The sequence below is a fragment of the Thermobia domestica genome, chromosome 1 (assembly GCF_964235325.1).
Source record: "Thermobia domestica chromosome 1, izTheDome1.hap1.1, whole genome shotgun sequence".
In the NCBI taxonomy this organism is placed as follows: Eukaryota; Metazoa; Arthropoda; class Insecta; order Zygentoma; family Lepismatidae; genus Thermobia; species Thermobia domestica.
In genome coordinates this window covers 382,609,888-382,631,723 of record NC_137454.1, presented here as the reverse complement: position 1 = coordinate 382,631,723, position 21,836 = coordinate 382,609,888, and the positions used below count along the sequence as shown (strand labels likewise).

The 21,836-nt window shown below is 35.1% G+C and overlaps 1 protein-coding gene across 1 annotated transcript in view; it reads left to right on the top strand.

Moving 5' to 3' along the window:
- Positions 1–21,527, top strand: part of LOC145664653 (organic cation transporter protein-like) — a 76,340-nt gene extending 54,813 nt beyond the window's left edge. Inside the window, exons 10-12 of the mRNA XM_081731494.1 lie at positions 514–695; positions 5,302–5,438; positions 9,626–21,527. Coding sequence (XP_081587620.1) covers positions 514–695; positions 5,302–5,438; positions 9,626–9,713 — 407 coding nt within the window. The 3' untranslated portion in view covers positions 9,714–21,527. The remainder of the gene's footprint in view (positions 1–513; positions 696–5,301; positions 5,439–9,625) is intronic.
- Positions 21,528–21,836: the final 309 nt, after the last annotated feature.

Below are 21,836 nucleotides of genomic sequence, written 5' to 3'. Positions count from 1 at the left end.
TGTTTTGAGGTGACCTTGCTGTTCGTGGAAGCCCAGTTTTTTTTCTTTCTTTCTTCATATCGCCAGTTTTCCTGAAATTGTTTACCCATGAAACAATTGACTGCCGGCCAGGAACACGACCACGAGCGCAATGTTGAAATGGGAACGGAATGCACGTTGCGTGGCAATGATTGGGCGACCGTTAGAAAAGTATGCTTCAACAGCAAACGCCATCCACTCCAACATGGTAACGAAACCAAGCGGAACTATAACTTTCCGCTCTGCCCTCTCTAATGTGTCTACCCTCACCATCCTCGGAGTAATCGTCACTTCAGGGCACCAAATTCAAATAAGCAAATTGCTCTGCTCCGCCCTGTATGTGGATTACAATTTCCACATTAAAATGCATATATTATTACACTGTATAATATATATTCAATTATTTTTTTTGTCAGTTGGCCACTTCTGTGTTCAACCGATGGTGGCCAACATATGCGGGTTTCAATGTGTTTCATAAATGCTTTCTTTTTGCAGACATTCGATGGGCAACAATTCTGCTGTTTCTGGTGGGAAAATTTGGAATTACTTCGTCGTTCGCAACGATCTATGTATACTCTGCAGAAGTGTTCCCGACGGTGTTAAGAAATGCCGGACTGGGCATGAGCTCCATGTTTGCACGGGTTGGAGCTATGCTTGCTCCTTTTGTCTCTTTACTGGTATGTATCCATCAATTCTGTAACGTGGTTTGTTTTCCTTTACAACATTCATATACCTTTAATTCAATTAAAGACATGAATACCTTTTCCTTCATCATGAAGATAGTATTTTAACTGAATAATTAAAAAAAAAAAAAGTATATGTATAGAATCAAATTTAAAAAATGACACGTTAAAATTTGACAGTTTAGTGTGACAGCAATACGAACCTTAATTTTCTGTTTGCTAGACAATGCTATACTTCTTCTGCCCGGGTTCGATTCCCAGTGGCAGTTCGGATCCCATGTTGAGCTATAGGTTCACGTCTGAAATAGCCTCGCTGCTAAAGGGAACACTAACTCAAATCAAACTAAAAAATTCTTCTTCCTGGTCCAGCAAGATCTTGATTGGTTTGAAGCAACTTTCCACTACCCTTTTCTGAGCTAAACTTGTCATTTCCGTGCACTACTTCCCTTTATCGTGTATTATTTAGTCCATATATTTCAGTAGCGGCTTTCTTCTAGGTTGAAGGCTTAATGCCGCGTTCACAAAAGCTCTCCATTAACTTCTGTTCTTAACCAACTGGATCCAGTTTCTACTTTATATTCCTATTTGTTTGAGATCCATCTTAATATTGTTCTACTATCTGCTCTTAGGTTTTCCTAATGGACCTTTTCCCATTGGGTTTCGTGTTTAAAATTTGAAAGTGATCCTACTTTCTTCCGTTCTGGGTACGCGACCTGCCCACCAATGTCTCCTAGACGTAATGATCCCAGCAATGTTAGGTAGACTGTATAAATTATGCTATTCCTCGTTATGAAGTTTCCGCCATTCTCCATTCCCGTTCCATTTGAATCTGAATATTCGCCTCTGGATTCTATTCACAAATATTTTCAGTCTGCGTTCTTCCCTCAAAGAAAATCTATCATGTTTTGCAACCATACACAACAACAGGCATAATTATCCTTTTGTACGAGTATATTTTAAGGTTCAAATTCGTTGACAAAGTTTGCGAAGACAAAAAATTTTGAACTGAATAATAACTCGAATTCCCTGCTTTCAAACGAGTTTTTTTGGATATGGTTTTGATCTGTTAATATTGGTCCTAGATATTTTGAAAGTATTCACTTTGTAGAAGGTATTATTTGATATCTTAACGTATTCGAGTATTATGGTCATGTCGAATTTCGATGTTTTTTTAATTTTCTCTGCATTTACTTCTAAAACATGTTCTTGCAGGCGTTTAATAAAACCTCTGTATTTCTTTCTATTTTCCTCATATCATCACCTATTAGATTTACATCTTCAGCATACTCCATAACCTGGTGAGTACGATTCACTTCTAGGATTTGGTTACTATCTTCGGTTCTCCTTATAGCGTATTCCAGAACAAATTTGAATAACAATGGCGACAGCGCAGTTCCTTGTTTCAGTCTATTCTCGATGTGAAAGCTCGTTGAAAAATATTTTCCTATTCGCATTTTACTTTTGATTCATTTAAACACATATTAATTAATCTATTTTTTATTTTTATTTTATTTATTTATTTATTTATTTATTTTTATTTTATTTTATTTTATTTTTTTTTGGAATACCAAATTCATAAGAATGTTGTACAATGCTTCGCTCCTAATCAAATCGTAGGCCTTTCTAAAGCCAATGATTGATATACTGGGGTATTGTATTTCCGTTTCTTTTCATGTATTTGACCAATAGTAAATATCTGGGTAATGGTTGGTCAATTTCGGCTAAATCTGCACTGATAATCTCTAATAATTCCAACTGTATATGGAGTCAGTTTTGCTAACAGAATCTTTGAGAGGATTATATATCTATATTATAAAATTGAAAGTGACTATGTTTGTGACTCTTAATCTCTTGAACTACGCGATCAATCTTTATCAAATTTTCAACATAGATGAGGTTCAGGCCTGGGAGTGTTTTTATCTATTCACTTTGATGTTCCAACTTGGGAGAGGGGCAGATATAAAAAAATAAATAAAACCCAATAACTCTTGAACCACTCGACCGATCTCCAACAAATGTTCAACACAGGTGAGGTTCAGAGCTGGGATGATTTTTGTCATTTCACTTTGACGGTAGAACTTAGAGAGGGGGAAGGGAGAGATATACAAAAATCAATATACATAAAATTGAAAGTAACTGTGTTTGTGACGTAATAACTCTTGAACCACGCGACCAGTCTCGATCAAATGTATCACACAGATGAGTTTCAGGCCTAGGATGATTTTTATCATTTCACTTTGACGGTGCAACATACAAGGAGACTTACGGAGGTGTCACTCACCGATCTGAATGAAACTTTGCATACTTGTGGAACATCGAAAAATAATCGAAACGTATATATATATATATATATATATATATATATATATATATATATATATATATATATATATATATTCGGTAAGGGTGAAGATTTAATGGTAGAAACCATTCTTTGAACATTAGCGGTGATCTCCAAGCATGGACAGAAAACAGCCATTTAATACAGAAGAAAACATAGCGCCAGGGGATTTTATGACAGCTAATTCAGAATCTGACGTCAAAATTTCAAAATTCAAAATGGCTTATCCAATTTAGTGATTACAATTACAAAATGGCTTATCCAATATTGTGATTACAATTACCAAATGTCTTCTGGTTTGAAATTCTCTGCAGTTAGCTAAGAACAATTATATTTGGCAGAGATTACTACGAGAAGGTGCAGACTGATTTGAAATCCCTTTCTATTGATTTGAAACCCCTTTCTATTGATTTGAAACCCCATTATTTTAACGGAGTGCTTGATTAAAGTGAGTCTCTCCACCTCTCCCTGTATTCGGGGTGCTTATGTGTAGTGAATCCTCTCGCGTCTCACTATGTCAGAACTTCACATATCCTCAATTGTTATAATCATCAATTTATTGAGAAAACGCTTCACAGTGATATTTCTAAGAAAGAAAAAAAATGCGTGATGCATAAACATTGTATACACCAAGCTCACCTTATTAAAACAATAACTGTGACAAATCGCAAAATTCAGAACAATCTTCTTCCAAATAATTGTTTTTATATCACGCATATCTAATAAGATTTGCAAAACCTGGGAGACGAAAACTGATTATGAATCACTGATTTGGATTTAAATTATATTATTCGGAGATGTAAATTTGTTATAGTTGTAGAGGCCAATATCAGTAAAATGCCTCAAGAAGTTTTCCACGGCCTAAAGAGGAACACATCAAGAGGTTGAGTCCTACCAGTTGTTAGTGCCGAATGGTTTCTATTTTGAGGTACTCTTTTGTTCTTAAAATAGGTTGAAAAATTGATTAATTGTGAACACTCCACGTATCTAATAACAAAATGGACTTTGCATTAGACGCTGGGAGAAAAACCTCTTGAAACTATGATGTCACAAGACTTGATGTTAATTTTTCCCGAATTTGATACTTTCACAAGGACATTTTCAGATTAAAAGAAGTTGTTTTGGACCATTCTTCCATTCGTCTTGGATTTGGTTGAATGTTCCATTCTTCTGCAAAATAATTAACAACGATGATAACAAAACACCATTTTCAGAAATTAAAGGCTGTTTGGTGTAGCTGTGAGTCATAGATTTATTGACTGCCACACTTTCTACTGTTTGTGTCTCTGTAAACGCTATAGTGAGAGGTGCAGAGACTCATTTTAATCAAGCATCCCATTAAAATAAGTACAGCAAGGGGTTTCAAATTGGTCTGCAATCTCCTCGCAGTAATCTCTGCCAACTATAATTGTTCTTGGCTAACTGCAGAGAATTTCAAACCAGAAGACATTTTGTAATTGTAATTACTATATTGGATCCACCATTTTGAATTTTGTAATTTTGACGTCAGGTTATGACTCAGCTGTGCAAAGAAAACTCTGGCAGTATGTTTTCTTCTGAATTAAATGGTTGTTTTCTGTCTATGCTTAGAGACCACCCCCTAACGTTCAAAGGGTGGTTTCCACCCTTAAATTTCACCACTGCCGAAACAAAAAAAAAGTGTCGATTATTTTTCGATGTTCTACAAGTCCGCAAAGTTTGATTCAAATCGGTGACTGACACTTTCGTAAGTCTGTTTGTTAGAGGAGGAGAGATACAGAAATTTTCGAAAATGATCGATATTAGTGTCGAATCAATAGTTTTCGGGGTCGCTGAGATGAACAATGACACTTCTGATGCCATTTAAATCAAAATTCAGCACATTATGTCCAAAATGAAACGTATTCTCTCCGTGCGAAGAACGGTATTCTGCTAGTATGTATATATATACTATCGAGAAAGTACTTTTAAACATGATGAATAAAATTTCTAGTGATACCACTGCATACACGTTATAAATGCTTTTCTGCTAATAAAGTTAAACCCTTGAAAATGTGCAGCAATTTGTGAAGAAGTGCTTGCAACTTTAAAAATGTTCTAGTAATTCATGTTCGGTATTTACTAAAACTGCTTGCAATTCTAGTAAATCATGCATTCAGAATGTAATAATTAAATTATTTCAGTGAAATGGTATATAATTTCATTGTATATTGGCCAAGTAAATGGCGTACATGACACATAAATAAATGTAAGTACATAATATATATTTCTGTATTTCAGGGTTCCTATGTGGAAGCTCTTCCATTGTTAATATTTGGTGGTATGGCTTTTATTGCTGGATTTTTGACGATATTCTTCCCGGAGACTCTTGGACAAACCATTCCAGACACAGTTGCTCAAGCAGAAGCATTTGGCAGGTAATTTCAGTTTTATACAATTAGTAAATGTCTTAAAAGAAGTTTTTAACTTTCTCTTTTGTTTTGTTTTTAATTTTATTCAAAAAACTCAGTTTCACTTGTGTTCTTTGTTTTCTATGGTATTTAACACTACTCGAACTCACAATGTGAGACGTTCTGAAATGTAAAAATAAGACCTATTTTTTTTAAAAAAAAAAAAAAGAAAACATGTGTTTACAAGACTTTGTAAGAAAAAAATACAGTTATCAACCTACTTACAGAAATATCGTACACAGCTCACGTAATTGTGTTTCCGCTAGAATCATTTCACTACCGAACTATAAGATCTCTCGTGAAATCTTGATAATGATGGTAGTATTCCAGTTACGGACTAGAGAATGACTAATCAAATTTTTTAATAATTAAAATCTTGTATTTCCATGCTGTCAAAAGTTATTTCGAAGTTGTAAAAGTAAATTTAAGATTGTTTACAAAAACTAGATAATGATTTTCAGAAGGGACGCCCCGAGCCCAGTGTAGATTATACCCCAAAATGTCCTCCGGAATTCCCCGAGAAATGTGACCGCCGGGAAATGTCATCTGTCACACTGACGGCCCAACATAGCTATAGATACTGAAAGCCCAAAAATGTAATTCCTAATTCTAATCCTAATATACCTGGATCACTGTGACCCCATTCACTGTAAACTGTGTGTGTGTGTTTACGAGAAATTCCCCACGACCTTTGTCCGATAACCGCGTATGTAATATTTCCAGTCGACATCCTTGCTAGTTGCTAGGACTAACCATATTACACTGCTATCAGTATCAGAGTTATTTATTTTATTTAAGTTTATTGTCTGACAAGTATGAAGAGGAAACAGGTCGATTTCAGGGGAGGAAAAACAATGCAGATGAAATTTTAAAGCACCCACTGAAAAGGTGACATTCCTTTAACCCTTAGTTTACGACGCCCGAACGCCCAGAATGCTTCACGATACGGCGGGATATTTAAATGATTTTTAATAGTCTGCAGTATATGAAACAAAAGCGTATAGCATCACTTCTATTGTGCACAGAGACATGAAGTAAAAAGTATTTTGTTGCCCAGGGTCTCTACTATAATTTTTTTGGTTGTTTTTGAGATACTTTGTCCGAATTCAGTGGGGCCAAGGGGGCAAAAGCCCAAAATTGTAGAAAAAATCATAAATTTAGGGGAAGAGTCCCCAAACCCACCCGTTTTCGATTTGGTTTGTAGAAAATTGTCACTAGAAATGTAACTACAACCTTCCCAATGCAAAATCAGTGTGTTTCAGGTGGAAGTATGAAATAGTATTATTGTTATACATTTTTTTCTGACACCTTGCAAATTGGAAAAAATGTGTGAAATTTACGTCATTGTAATGTCTCAAAAAAAAAAAAAAAAAAAAAAAGTTGATAAATGAGACCAAGTTATGAAATCACCTTTATGTTCTTGGGCAAGGTCTCTGCTATAATTTTTGGTGGCATTTGAGATACTTTGTCCGAATTCAGTGGAGCCGGAGGGGGGGAAAGCCCAGAATTGTAGAAAAATCATAAATTTGGGGGGAAAGGACCCCAAACCCACACATTTTTTATTTGGTTTGTAGAAAATTGTCACTAGAAATGTAAAGATCCCGCAAAGAAGAGGAAGGTAGAGAGAGAAGCAAACACAGTCCTCTTTGTGTTCTGTTGCACCTACGCCAAAAACAGGCCTGGCGCAGAACTCATATTGTTTACAGGACAAAGAAACAGCCCCCACTCCAGTAACATTGGATGACCCAATTCTATCATAGGTTTCCCTTCTGTTGCCTGCACGTGTGTGTGCTGCTATCAGAGACACACACACAAAAAGAAAAAAAAAAAAACGCACGTAAGATTTCTTTCTGCGTTTTATTTTTTTTAAAGGCTTTTTTATTATATGGAGCCACAAATTGATAATTGACGTTTATCTTGTAGGCATAGGTGTTTCGAAGCATGAAGAACATTTTTTCTACGAAACTAACCAAAAAACCAGCGGATCTCAAACGAAGAAACGCAAGTATGAAAAACCCACGTGGCGGAACATCATATCACGTCAACCGTACCGTGCGAGTTTCTTTTTTGCGTGATATGACGTCTCCTGGTTTCTAAGAGTTAAAAAGGGGTGGCTGAGTAGTAGAGTGTTCATCTCTGGTGCGTGGGGTCCCTGGTTCGATCCCACCTCGCGCCAAGTGAACCTTATGATGCACAGACACCATGTGCGTGGTTTTCCACGGAATTCTCCCGTTTCCTCCCACTTTCTTTATTCCACCATTTCATTCATTTCTGATCATCACTGTCTCCTTTAGCCTAGCTGGCATAACCATGGAACATAAAGATTTAATTTAATTTCCCCCGCCAAGTGAACTTTGTGGTGGACAAACACCGTGTGCGTGGGTTTTTCGGGGTTCTTCCGTTTCCTCCCACTTTCTTCATTCCACCATTTCATTCATTACTCATCATCACCGTCTCCTTTAGCCTAACCGGCATAACCGTGGGACGTAAAACTAAAAGATTTCATTTCATTTTTTAATTTCGTTTCATTCCTTTAAAAACAGAATATTGTGGAAACATAATTAGAGCACAGAGAACAGTATTTCAGTGTATTGCTTCTTAAATTCTCCAAAATTGTTATAATATCAAATACCAGTAATTTCGAATGGTAAATGAACATCCATTCTGTTGATGACTGGATGAAGTTTTTAGAAAATACACTGCCTTTCTTAATTCTGAAAAGGGGGGCGCGGTGGCTCTGTGGTAGAGCGTTCACCTCTGGTGCTTGGGGTCCCGGGTTCGATCCCAGCCCCCGCCAAGTGAACCTTGTGGTGGACAAACACCGTGCTCGTGGGTTTTCTCGGGGTTCTCCCGTTTCCTCCCACTTTCTTTATTCCACCATTTCACTCATCTCTCATAATCACCGTCTCCTTTAGCCTAACCGGCATAACCGTGGGACGTAAAACTTAAAGATTTCATTTCATTTTTTAATTCTGAAAAAAAAAAAAAACTATAAGGTTACCCATTCACTGAAGTACAATAAACGTTCGTTAGGACAATAATTACAAAATATGAATTTTTTTTTTTAAAAAAATGGTATATTCCCACAATTCCAACAAACTTTTATGGTACTTCAACAAGTGGGTAACTTGATAAAGCCTTCAAAATGTAGAAAAGCAGCGAAGCTCTCCAAAATTTCATCCGTCTACCCAGAGGGAGGACATCTGTTCGGTGTACGAAATTATTGGCGTTTAATATTGTGTGAACAATTTTGGAATATTTAATCCTTTTAGGATTTCCACTTTTTGAAGTAAATTTTAGACTTTCAGTCAAACAGCTAGCTTCCTTACTATTTATCGTAGGATCGTAGTTCACTCCTCGTTTCTTTTCTTTTCTTCTTCTTTTTTTTCAGAATAGAGCATTCTTTCCAATGGTACCACTCGTTTGTCCGTATTATACAGCAGAAACTTGAAAATCGGAGAAAAACGGGAGTTTTTTCGAAAATAAAAAAAATTCAAAATTTTTTCACCCCTCAGGCCCGGGCCTGAGTTCACCTAGGAATCTGAAAATCTCTTTAAAAATACGTAATTATGTACACAATGCGTGTGCAAAATTTCATTCTGATATCTTGAAAACTAAGGGCGTAAAACCTTTTTTTTTTTTTTTTTTTTTAATTTGCCTTGAGAAAAATATATCACACCCCTCCGCCCCCATTAGTGCCGTCAAGGTTACCGTACGGTTCCAAAATGCATCTGGGGTGCTCTTTGGTCCATACTCGACTTGACCAATAATAAAAAAGAAACGGCTTAAATGCCTGTTATAGGACCCAAATAAGCGGTTAAAGAAGACACTACACTATGGTAACAAAAGTTATCATAAATCGTAAAAAAAGTTAAGAAGCAAGAAAATTAAAAGGGGAACATTTTAAGCAATGCTGTACCCCCTCCCCCGCCTTCCTTCGTGGAGTGGGCGAGCTCAAACTTAAAATTTTCGAATGGAAAGTGGGATAATGTGTATCTTGCTGAAAAACTTCTGATGTGTTGAGGAAAAAAAATACATCCTTAATGAGCAAGTAAATATAACTCAAAGGTTTCGAAACTATAGTTAAGATTCATATTTTCAACTGTATACTATATGCATATGGTATTAATTTGTAATTTTTATCTTATTTGTAGCACGGTCGAAGAGCCTTTGGCATCAGAGTGTACGGAAGAAACGCCAGTACCTTCCGAAAGGACACCTCTACTCCATGCAGTGGATTAGTCGTCAAAGGCTGATAATTATCATTCCATTTTATTCCGCAAGAATTTCTCAATATTGATTCAAGTTTTACACAAGATCCGTTTTTGATATGTAACTGCAAAATGATATTACTTGTCCATAATCGTATTCGTAATATTTCCTTTTTATATACTATATGAGGAGCACATAGTTAGATGTAAGTATGTAATAGAGTAAAAACGAAGGATATACAGGGTGGTCCAATCACAAACGGATTTTTAAAAACATGTTAATTTCCCAAGATTTAGTTGTTTTTTATATCAGAATTTATGAGGAACGCTTACAAAATTAAATAAACATCTTATAATTTGAACTCAAACTCATTTTACCATATAAGCACCATTTTCTTGTACTACTAATTCAATTCATGGTAGCACGTATTCTAGATGAAATTTCACTGTGCAAGTTCTGCTGAACCAAGGCTTGCGGATATAATACAGTAAAAACGTGTGTCTATAAGCTTTGATTCAGTAGAATTTACACAGGAAATAGAAAAAACAAGGCAGATGTTGCATAAAAAAATTTTCACGTTTTGATCACGTGATTATTTTGTGGTCTCTTTCAGTATTTCCGAAACCTGAATGAAATTATGTAAAATCTGAGAAGTAGTTAGTGCTTTACACCCGTACTTGAAATTTGTACTTTGGACCATCCTGATTTATACAATTTTAGAAGTAGATGTACATACAGGGCTTTCAAAACTATGCAAAAAGTGAAACGAAGTTTTATGGACATAATTGTATAGTCATGTTAAAAGAATGTTTCCACAACGAAAGTTATATTCTAATTTATTTCTTTTTAAGTCCTAAGCTCTCTAATTTTTGAAGAGTGATTTTACAAAGTGGCAAAACCTTTAATTATGAATGTATATTTTGTAGGTTCGTAAGGTATAAATTTTAGAATTGTACACTCATGTCCAAAATGATCGTCGTATATCTATAACTGTCTTCTTGTAAGAATATAATTTGATAATGATTTTGCAGGGTACTTTTAATACTGATACTATGTGTATAATCGGGAAATGTATATTTGTGGTAAATTTCATAGGAAAAAAAAATTATAAATACGAAAATTAGAATTAATAACACAAAATGTTGCTAAATGAATGAGAAAGTTTTATTGTTCTTATTTACTGCTCTTTTCACATGAAATTTGCCACATACATGTCTTTGCCGATTATACACATACTAACATTACCATTAAGAAACACCGAGCGAATTCGTTATCAAATTATATTCCTACAACAACATATTTATAGACATGCGACAATAATTTTGGACGTGAGTGTACATTGTATGATGCTAGACGTAACCAAAGTGTGAAAATGTATTAGTTTCGACAAAAGATTGCATCGGTGATATCGTGTTCAAAATGAGTCTGTCTCTAGATTCGAGAGTCAGTTGTATACGAAGTCAGTGATTTTTTTTTCTTTTTCTTTTTTTTTTTTTTTTTTTAAAGTCTAATATTCGACACATATTTGATATAGATATATTGATCTCTCATAATCTAAGTGCTTACTGGTCTCGTAGTATTGTAGATAGAACCTAAAGCACTTGAAAAAATCCGTAAATGTCACTTTGTCGGTGAAGGTGCGTAGTGGCGTATCTTGATTTTTTTTAGAAGTTTGCAAGAGTGCGATTTAAAAATGTTTTGTTTTAACGTTATACCATGCCACTCATTTGAAGTTACACACAATTTTCAAAAAGTTCGTATCTCTGTTAAGATAAAGAATTCAGCCTACGGACATTTTGTGATTGATAGAGCAGATTAAGCAAGGATAACTGGGTAGTCGTATCTGAAAATCACGTTTTCGAGTTACGCCACTTCGCCTCTTCACCGATGAATTGACACATTATATTACTGATATTTATCTTTAATTGGAAGACAAATAATGTAGTGTTTTACATAAATTTCCTCAGTTGTTGATTATTCTGTCTACTCCACTTTTAAACTCTTCCATAATAAACTTGAAACATGATGCTTAAATAAATTTCAAACATGTTTGAGGTTTATAGTATTTTCACTAGGGTGCTATACTTTTTACGTGTGTAAAAAGTGCCATATTTGCTGGGATATAAGATACACTTGTTTTCTTTCACAATAAGTTTAAATAATGGTTATTGCAGTCTCAATAAATTTTCCAGAAACTGTTATTTGAATGTCTTTCGTGGTTTTTTGCAGTGTATAACAGAATTTTAGTTACATATAATTCAGAGACTCAGTAAATGCATTGCATACAGTTAACTCCGTTGGCCGTTTTACAATATGTATGTTTTTTTCTAGACGCGCATGCGCTATAGTCATTTCCAGACGCTCTGCGATTCCATATTTAGTTAAGCATTAGTAACTTCACACGCATTCGTTACTAAAATAGCACTTTATATTATATTATTTTAACAAAAGAAACACTGACCAAAGCTTCAAACCACTATATTGTAAACTATAATATGTAACGGTTTCGGATATCTAACATATCCTTTCTCAGGCACTATAGAGCATAAATGAAAATACTCACACACTATAAAACATTTTCGTGAATTTCGTGCATTTGTTCTTGACATTTACTAAATTTGGCCAGCTCAGGACTTCGCCTCCTGACCCCCACGTTTACTCGGTCTACGGCCTTGCACCTTTTAAACTCACAATTCTACCAAATTTCAAGTTAGCTTACTTGTGATGGAAGTTGCTCGCGTTGAGATAAAGATCATGTATTATCTTCCTATATACACTGTGTCCTAATGTTCCGTCAGGTTGACGAATAACAAGAATATCCAGGAAGGAGATGCACCTATTCTGCTTCACTTCCATGGTGAATTTGTCACTAAATAGTCATCATACATTACATGCAGTGGCAGATCCAGGGGGGGGGGGCGATCGGGACAATCGCCCCCCTCCAGAAAAGGAAGCTTTTTTAAAAACTCATCCCAGAGTTTGGACCTCTTAAAGGTAGCTCTAAGTGGCAATATTCCAACCCCCTTCCCCAGAGGTCCGTCCTGGATCCGCCCCTGATTACATGCCTACATCTCCGGTCTCTCCAGTACAATCCCTGAAGATGAATGCAATGTCTGCATTCGAAACGTCACCTGGCCGATAGCCCGAGAACACTTACTAAAATAAGTTCATTATCTAATGACTAGCATATAATATTATTTTTTAGAAAAGTATATAAAAAAAGTTCCTTAATGCCTTAAGAATTCTTATTAAATTAGCGGCTTTAAATTTTACTAAGCAAGCTTCCATAATGTAATAGCTTTCGTAACAACACGGGTACAGTTTGACTCTGAAGGAGTGAAGGCAGATGAGCGAAACAATGGGTTACGATTTTCGATTCTTTTAGTGTCACTTACAGAACGCTTGGTAAGCTCATTGAGTTTGTTGTTAGTGTGATCTGTTGAATTGTTGTTTTATAATGGATGACGTATCAGATATCATTATATAACCAGATGCCTCGTATTATTTTAATTTAGTTCTGTGTAACACGAAGGAAAAAATTACTCCCTTATATTCCTTTTCCGTATTGAAATAATATATTTTACGGTAAAATTTTCGAAGTTGTGCACATATTTTCTCAATTTTCATTTATTTTACAGTTGACTTTTTTGTTAAGTATAGCCTACTTTGCTACACAGTCTACACGGGAAAAAGTGTGGTATAGATTACGTATAGATTACAGCAGAAACACGCGTAGACGTAAAATTATGGTCTACAGCACATCACTGTTAAGAAGATGAAATTCGCTACCTGACGTGCTTTTTACATACTGTAAATTGTCTAACTGACTCTAACTTGTTCTTGTAGAACATACCGGTTGCGAAGAGTAAGAACTATGCCTTACTTGACTGGAATATACACGTTAATGACGTTTTATCTTCATATTAATAGACTCCAGAAAATCTTACAAAGCCTCTTCATAATATAATTCTTCATCTTTACCTGAGACGTGTTCTGAATGTCTTAGCAGTAATTGGTTATGCCAAATAACAAGATACCTTGTATTTTTGCTCCATTCCGAAGTAAGAACGTATAGCCAATTACGAAGTATTATAATCATTGAGTCCTCTGTTGAAATATGACTACGTGCGTTTGTTACATCGAGTTTTAAATTCTATCTCTACTGTCATTTTATTTTTTATCTGTGTCTGTGAACCATCAGCATTACATTAAAGCACCCTCAAAAGATAATATTTGTCTATATCTAAATACGTAGTGTTTATACATGATTCCAACATATACATGGAGTCTATCGGTCACGAAAGTCACGAAAAAGTCACGAAATTTAGCTTTTGGGTCACGATTTTTTTAAAACTGTACAAAAGTAAGTACAGATTAGAACATTTTGTTCTATAAAACGTCAAAATTCACCACCAAAAATGTCTTATGGTCGGCTTTAGACGCTACCAAATCGGAAGCAAAGTATGTTTCTATCGCATGGATGAAAATTCGGCCTAATTCTCACCCAAATTCGCTCGTGAAAATGTTAGGAAATTTTATGATTTGGTAAAGAAAAGGTCGCGAAAAAGTCACGAAATATCATTGTGGAATTTTAGTAGATACCCTGATATAGCAAGCACTGCACCCCCTGAATCTACCAAAAAATGCAGGAATCGTCCATCACATAATAAAGATAGTTTAATAGAATACTGGTTATTTTGTGTTGTGATCCTTGAAACGCCAAATGGCATAAGTGCTTCACTTTTTCCTAAATTGAATTAGCTTCCTCTTAGGCTTATATTGTAGATTAGGAGCAAACTAGACGCTAAACCAAAGACCTATTTCTCTTAATAAATCACAGAGCACGTTTCAAATATTCGTACGTACAAACTAACAATTGAATCATTACGAATTCAAGCCTTTATTTCTGTCCAAAAGAAGCATGTAAAGCTTCATGCCTGAACGTTAAGTATTAACTGCCCAACATAATGAAACCACAACTTAATACCAGTCATGAGCACTAATGATACAAGGTCAAAAGTTTCCGGCATTTCGTTACTTGTGTTTCGTTCGGCTCAGGTGTTAGATTTCAGACTGCAATAACTGTTTTCCCAATCGTTTATCATAGACCGCGCTTCTGCATAATTCTACTTTTAGTAGAGACCATAGTTCATGTACCGATGTGTCATTCCATTATGATTTCCCTTTTTCAGATATATTGCAGAGTTATCAGTGTTATCAGTGTCTCGATTTTGTCCACATATCTTCAATGAGTCTTATGGCCTCTGTACGTGCTTGAAAACAGTCATTGTCATGCCACTGTTTTATACGATATTTTAAACGCGAGCTCTACTTTTATTTTCCTTCCCAGTGAGTAATATAAGGGATTGGAAATTTTATTTACAATTTCCATATTCCATTATTTATGCATGTATGTGCGCCAGTGGGAAAACAACTCGAATATTTGTATCTTCTAACCGCTGTTTAAATTGTGTCTTGTTTCAGTATTCTTTCTTCCATATGTGTTTAAGGAAAGAGCAGAGTCTTTCTGTGTTTCTTGTACTACTAGTATGTGCTTCGTTTCGGACATTGTTATTATCAGCGATTGCTGATTTGACTGAATTAGGACCTCTAATGCAAATGTTGTTGGTTGTGGCAAAGCATTTTTCCGAGCATACACAGCAATCTATGATACTATAGCTTTACTTGTTTAAATACGTAAATTTTGTGTTTTCATGCTAGTTGTATATTAACTTTTAACATGATGTCATACTAGAGCATTTCAGCCCCCCCCCCCTCCTTCCCCCCAAAAATCTTCACATTCTGCTATAATTTTTTTAACATTATTATTTTAATAATGAACACTGTAATCAAAGGTGGAACTCTTTCGAATTTGCTACATTTTACTTTGATTTGGTTAAAAGATTTGTAATCATTGACAACAGGGTTGGGTTTATCTGTTTCTCACATTTCTATAAAACACATACACACAAATATATAGTTTTATTTCTTGTAGGAAGCTGTTAGATGACAACTTGCCAGTCCGTCTACGTTCAGAAAGAATACTTTCAATGGATCGCTAATGGTTATATTTTTGTTCACTGATCTCTGTTTTTGCGTTATCTTGTCCCATTCCCTGTGGATTTGCCACTGCGCGGGTCATCTCTGTCTTCTCTTTTCCACGATGGCTGCCCTAAGTAGCCTCGGGGGAAGCTATCTCCTCAGTATCCTTTGGCCTTTGTCGTCTTCATTCTTACTGTCCGCAGTGTTATCACTGTTCTCACTTCTGACCTTTTCATTAGCTTCAAATCGATTCACTTTATATAAAAACTATTACTTGCTTTGATTTTCTAGGCAGTCCTGTTTGTCTTCGATCTCATTCAGTCTTCTTTGCAGCTTTTTATTCTCCTCTGACAGGAAACTTACTTCAGCATTTAGGTCTTTCATATAGAATGTTAAATGCTGCATCAAAGCTTCTATTCGGTCTATTTTGTTGCCCATACTTGTAATTTGTGCCACTATCAACTCTGTATTATTGAGTTTCTTCAATGTATCCTTTAATACTTTTTCCCAGCTGTCTGTCAGTGGAGGACCGGGATATTTCTCCATATTCCCCATCCGCAGTAGCAGTAATATAACATTTAACCTTTAAACTACGGAGGGTTTAACCTTTAAACTACGGAGCTCTGTAAGGGTTTACAAAGAAGTCCATTGCTTCACTCCTATTTATCGAAGACACATGAAACTGCCAGTGTTACAAAAGTTATTGTAGTACCATTTCGAAATCGAAATATCCGTAGTTAAGACAAGAAACAGGGTATTTTGAAAACAAAATATCCCGTAGTTTATAGGTTAAACGAGACTCGATGCAATGATTTCCACTTTAGTTTTGTTAACGTGTTTAAGGGCCTATCGGGTTTCAATGGTGAGAACAGAGCTTTGGGGAGATGGCTGAAATTCAGCTCAAATGTAGAAGGAACTATGCAGATTCTATATTAGGAAACTAAATTCTCTTAAAATGGATGAAACATAGTTAAAAATCGCACGAAACATTAACATTAATGTCACTGGAAAATCAATGAAAAACCAATAATTGTTCAACTTATCGCAAAAACCAAAAAAGGGAGATGGCTGAAATTTAGCTAAAATGTAGAAGAGACTATGTATATTGTATATTCCAAAAGTGAATTGTCCTAAAACGGATGAAACATAGTAAAACATCATGAAACATGAACATTAAAGTCAGTGGAAAATCAGTGAACAAAATGAAGTCGTCCAAATATTTCAAACACTATAAAGTAAGGAGATGGCTAATTAAAAGCTTATTGCAAAGACATAGTGAAGAGCTTAAGAACGATCTATAACACGTAAGGTAAATGTAGATGGAACATTGTCAAAAGTCAAGTTGTTTGAGTAAAATCAATAATAATGATCAATAATAATCATAAGATCCAGATGTATCTTCTGCGAATTACGCAAGGCTCTCCACGCGAAGGTTATGTGCTTGAAATATCTCACATCTGGATTTTGAATCTCCAGACTTGATTTAGCACGCAACGTGACTTTTGACCTGATCACGTGGCACAGTCTGGTCTTTATGGCAAATTAGATAGGTCCTTTGAGAGAAACAAAACGACCAATCCATATCTGCCATTGTGGTGGAGTATCTCCCATGATTGCAACAATGGATATCAGAGCGTTCTGAAACATGTGCTTCCCCTGCTGTGATAAGCAAAAAAGATCTCAAAAAATATATTACAATCATTAGAAAAAGAAAGAAAAAGTAGAAAAAGGCGTTCACTATATTTAAGATTAATTTTTAAAGAATTGTGGAAAATATTGGCGACACTCCTATTCGTCTACAAACATCAGAATGCCTCTCTATCTTTTGTTGTTTATAGGAATTGTTTTTACCTTATTAACTTTTTATTGAGAAAATTCCCCGTCCTTAATCAATCAGGTATTCCTAAATTCACTTCGTTGAATAGATTCTGCTAAAGTGTCAACATACGAAAATTATCAAATTAGCAAATTTATATATTGATAGACATTGGTTGGGTTAAACAGGAGTTCCAGCCTGTTTTTAAGTATTAAGAATTGTTAGTAACATCTTGTTAGTTTATATAGGAGGTTGTGCTGATAAAATATTGTTCTAAGTAAAGAAATGGCTATAATGCTTTCGTTGGTCAAAAGTTGGATTATCATAATGTGGGGAAGTAGTAACAAATAAAACGTTTCGCACTACGTTCTTCTAGTTGAAACAGTATTTGTAGAAGAAATATATGTAAAAATGTATCACTGCTACAAAAATGAGATGTATGTACAGTAAGGTAGTTTGAAGCTAAGCTTAAAATTATTGCAAAGTTTTTTTCATAGAAAATTCAATATTATCAGAATATCTTGAAATATCTTAGTTGTTTTTTTTTCTTTGTGAATTTTATGAGAAGCATGTCCATGTAGAATAAAAAATTATAGTAAAAACATAAAAGAAAAAACTTCTAAACTGGCACATAATATTTTCTTCCTGGGCATTCAAGGCATTCCACCGTTCAAAGTGTGTCAATATTACCTTGTGTAGGTATCGTGCTTTAAGAGCCTGACATACTAAAATAATTCAAAATTTACCATTTTTCTTTCGCTTGTTTTAATGAGTGAAAGGAGATAATGAAATGCAACCTACCACAAACATAGATAATGTTATTCTACAACAGAAAATATGATCCTCAAGAATTTTCAGTGTTGCCATGAAGTTACAGTGTTGCCAGAATAACAATTTCCTCAAAATCTAAGTTAAGGCAGCGACTAGAGGAAGGAACTCAACTGCATTTAATTACGTATTATGTTGTCTTGGAATCCTGTGAACTACTTTTTTACATTATAGTTGTATTTAGTTTGTAATAAACAAAATAGTTTTAACGTGCATTTATTAAAACTACATGGTAATGTTATTTAAAAAGTAGTTCACAGATATCAAAACAACATGATACGTAACCAAATGCAGTTAAGTTCTTTCCTCTAGTCGCTGCCTTAGCTTAGATTCTGTGGGAAATGTTCTGGTAACACTGAAAATTCTTCAGGTTCATATTTTCTGTTGCAGAATAACATTATCTATAATTGTGGTAAGTTGTATTTCATTATCTCTTTTCACTTATGAAAAACAAGCGAAAGAAAAATTTTAAATTTTGTATTATATTTAGTATATCAACCTCTTAAGACTTGATCTCACGTTCTCTCTTGTTCGCAGAATTTTCTAAATTTGTAACAGAGCGGATAGAAATGATTAAAAAATTGTGTCTTTTGAAGAACCAAAGAAAAAGTGTTTAACGTAGTAGAAAAAAAATATTATAGTATTAACTTGAATATGAATTATCACGTTGAAAAATGTTTTAAAGCATAGATATAAGATGAATGAAAATTTATATTCTTATATGTGAGAAAACAAGTGAAAAATAAAATTTGTAATTATTGAGTTTGATTACACTGGTGCACAAAGATATGCAAAATATAAGTTCTTTTATTTGCCATCAAATTGTATTTTCCATGTTTACGAGTGGCAGTCAAAACGTTACCACAATGTTGTAGTTTTGATGTTTGTGATATAATCACAATGAATCCTGTACAGTATTGTTCTTAGGTTGTCTAATCATGAATTTGACAAGTATGAACATGTCATAACAAGCGGAATACGAGTAGTGTAGCTGAACGGAAGAGCGTGTGGTGATCAGTTTGGCACAGTGTCGCAGATCGAGCAACACGCAAATGAAGCCCATGAGCAAAGTAAGGATACTTTTAATAACATTAAAAACAATTTAAGACCATCGGACTATCTTTCAAAGCTACTGTGTGCGCAAGGAAAGTTGGCTTCTGACAGTCACGTAGAGCACGTGGAGTGTTGGAGGCGCTGTTGCCAGAGGTTCCGCAACAGGGACAGCAGCTCTGGCGACAAAATTAAGACGTTTAACAAGTCGTTTCAACTACTGACATCAGCGCCATCAGTGACCTTCGTTGCCTAGCAACAGCATAAAAGAATACTGCTATGATTGGCAAACAATTCTTCCTCTCGTTTTGTTTACATGTGCAGCTGTCAGAGGCCACCTTTCAGTAGCTCGATAATAAAAATGGGCCTTAGAGGTACCCGTTTCTCCATCGTAGAAGAGATTGAAAGCCACACGATGACTGAACTTCTGAAGGTACCAAAATAAGGATTTCATCGGTATTTCTAATACTGGCAGGAGCGGTGGAACAACTGTGTGTGTGTGTTCCGAAGGTACCTAAATTGAAAGCAATTAAGTAAATGACTTATATTGTGGTAATAAAGAGCTACAACAAAGTGCTGGGAGCTTTTTGACTTCCCTCGTATATATGATTTTGTATAAATCTATATCCACAGTCATTTTGATCTTGAATGAAATGTTTAAAAAAAATACCTTCATTCTTTCCGGAATATATTGAATAATAACATGTATTAACGAATTGAAGGACACAGGTATAAATCTAACAAATAGCACCAACATCGAACGTTAACTAAGCGAATAGTAAAGAAGTAATAGTAATGTAGTATCCAGTAGATGGTATCACTATGCATATACTCAGTATGTGTGGTTTCATAGTAAGATTACAATGTCTAAAGCTGCTATAGGCAATCACACAGTGGAGACAACAGTATTTGAAAGGATAAAACTCAATTAGAAGTGTAAAATGCTGTTTGTTTTTAATCATTGTTATATTACGCCAAAACGAAGCAAGCTTTTTTGTTAAAGTTATTTGTAAGTGCACAAGTTGTGTTACTATATTGTTATAATGAATTTATTTACGTATGTATTTTTTTTTTAAAGAAGCATTTGTGATATGGCTGTGTAAAATTTATTGAAGTACTCATAAATAATATATTGTTGATATAATTTCGCTTTTACATGTTCACCATAAATAAAACATACTGTGAAGTTTAAGTTGTTTTATATTATAAGAATGCAAACAATAATATAGGGAAACACTGTAGTAGAACATTGGACTCACGTCTGCGTGGACCCGGATTCAATTCCCATCCGGTGCTTCTCAATTTTCGGTGTCCACCCAGCGTCGTGAAGCAAACTGGGGGGTCACGCGAATAAAAGACATGACGACCACTAAGTCTATAAAGCTTCTGATGTGCGTGTTAGAAACAGGACGACGCAGCGCTATAAGCACTTGTTCGTCGCCAGGCTAGACGTAGTTCAGTCAGTTTCTAACAGATGGTGTTGGAGTGGGTCAAGCTCATCAGGTCTGTCATGCCAGTGGTTTAGTTAGTTGGTTTACAAGTAATAATATTGCACAAGTTAAATTAATTTGGGGTTGAATATCCCAGTTTAACCTGCAGACTAAATGATGCTAGTGATAAATGCATACGAGTATCAACAGGGCCGGATCCAGTATCGAGTATGAACAGGGGGGGGGTGCACCAATAACTACCAGTACATTTGAATTAAATTAAATTTTTTTACTAATGCTTTTAGGCATCTCCTGTGTGAATGATGAATTGTCCAGCAAAAACTAAGTGTCTGCTCTCGGTGAATCCTTTTCCTTCAACCTTAAGAAAATTGTGATTTTCCAAAACTTCGCTTTGTTTTAAGCCCAAACAGAAACATGACAGCAGAAAATTTTCGGAAAGTGTTGTTATTTTCACTGCTAGCTTCTCACTTTAGGTAGTGTATATTTTCAACGAAGCGGGGTACACATGCACCTTTGCACCACCACCCCTAAATCCGGCCCTGCATGTGCATATTTATGATATTATTCACTACAATAAATAGTTCGTAAAATTATAGCAAGTGTAATTTTTTCGGAACTTTTGTAATGTTTTGACATAAAAAATTTACTTCAAAATGAGCTTTGAAGTTTTATTTAATCCTTCTCCAATGTTGCTTACTTAGCTTTTAAAATACGAGGGGAAGTCAGAAAGTTCCCGGAATTTCGTTGTAACTGTTTATTACAACAATAAAGGTACACATTCACTTAATCGCCTTCAAAATAGGCTACTTGAGAAAACATTCACTTAATCGCCTTCAAAATAGGCTACTTCAGAAAACATTCACTTAATTGCCTTCAAAATAGGCTACTTCAGAAAACATTCACTTAATTGCCTTCAAAATAGGCTACTTCAGAAAACATTCACTTAATTGCCTTCAAAATAGGCTA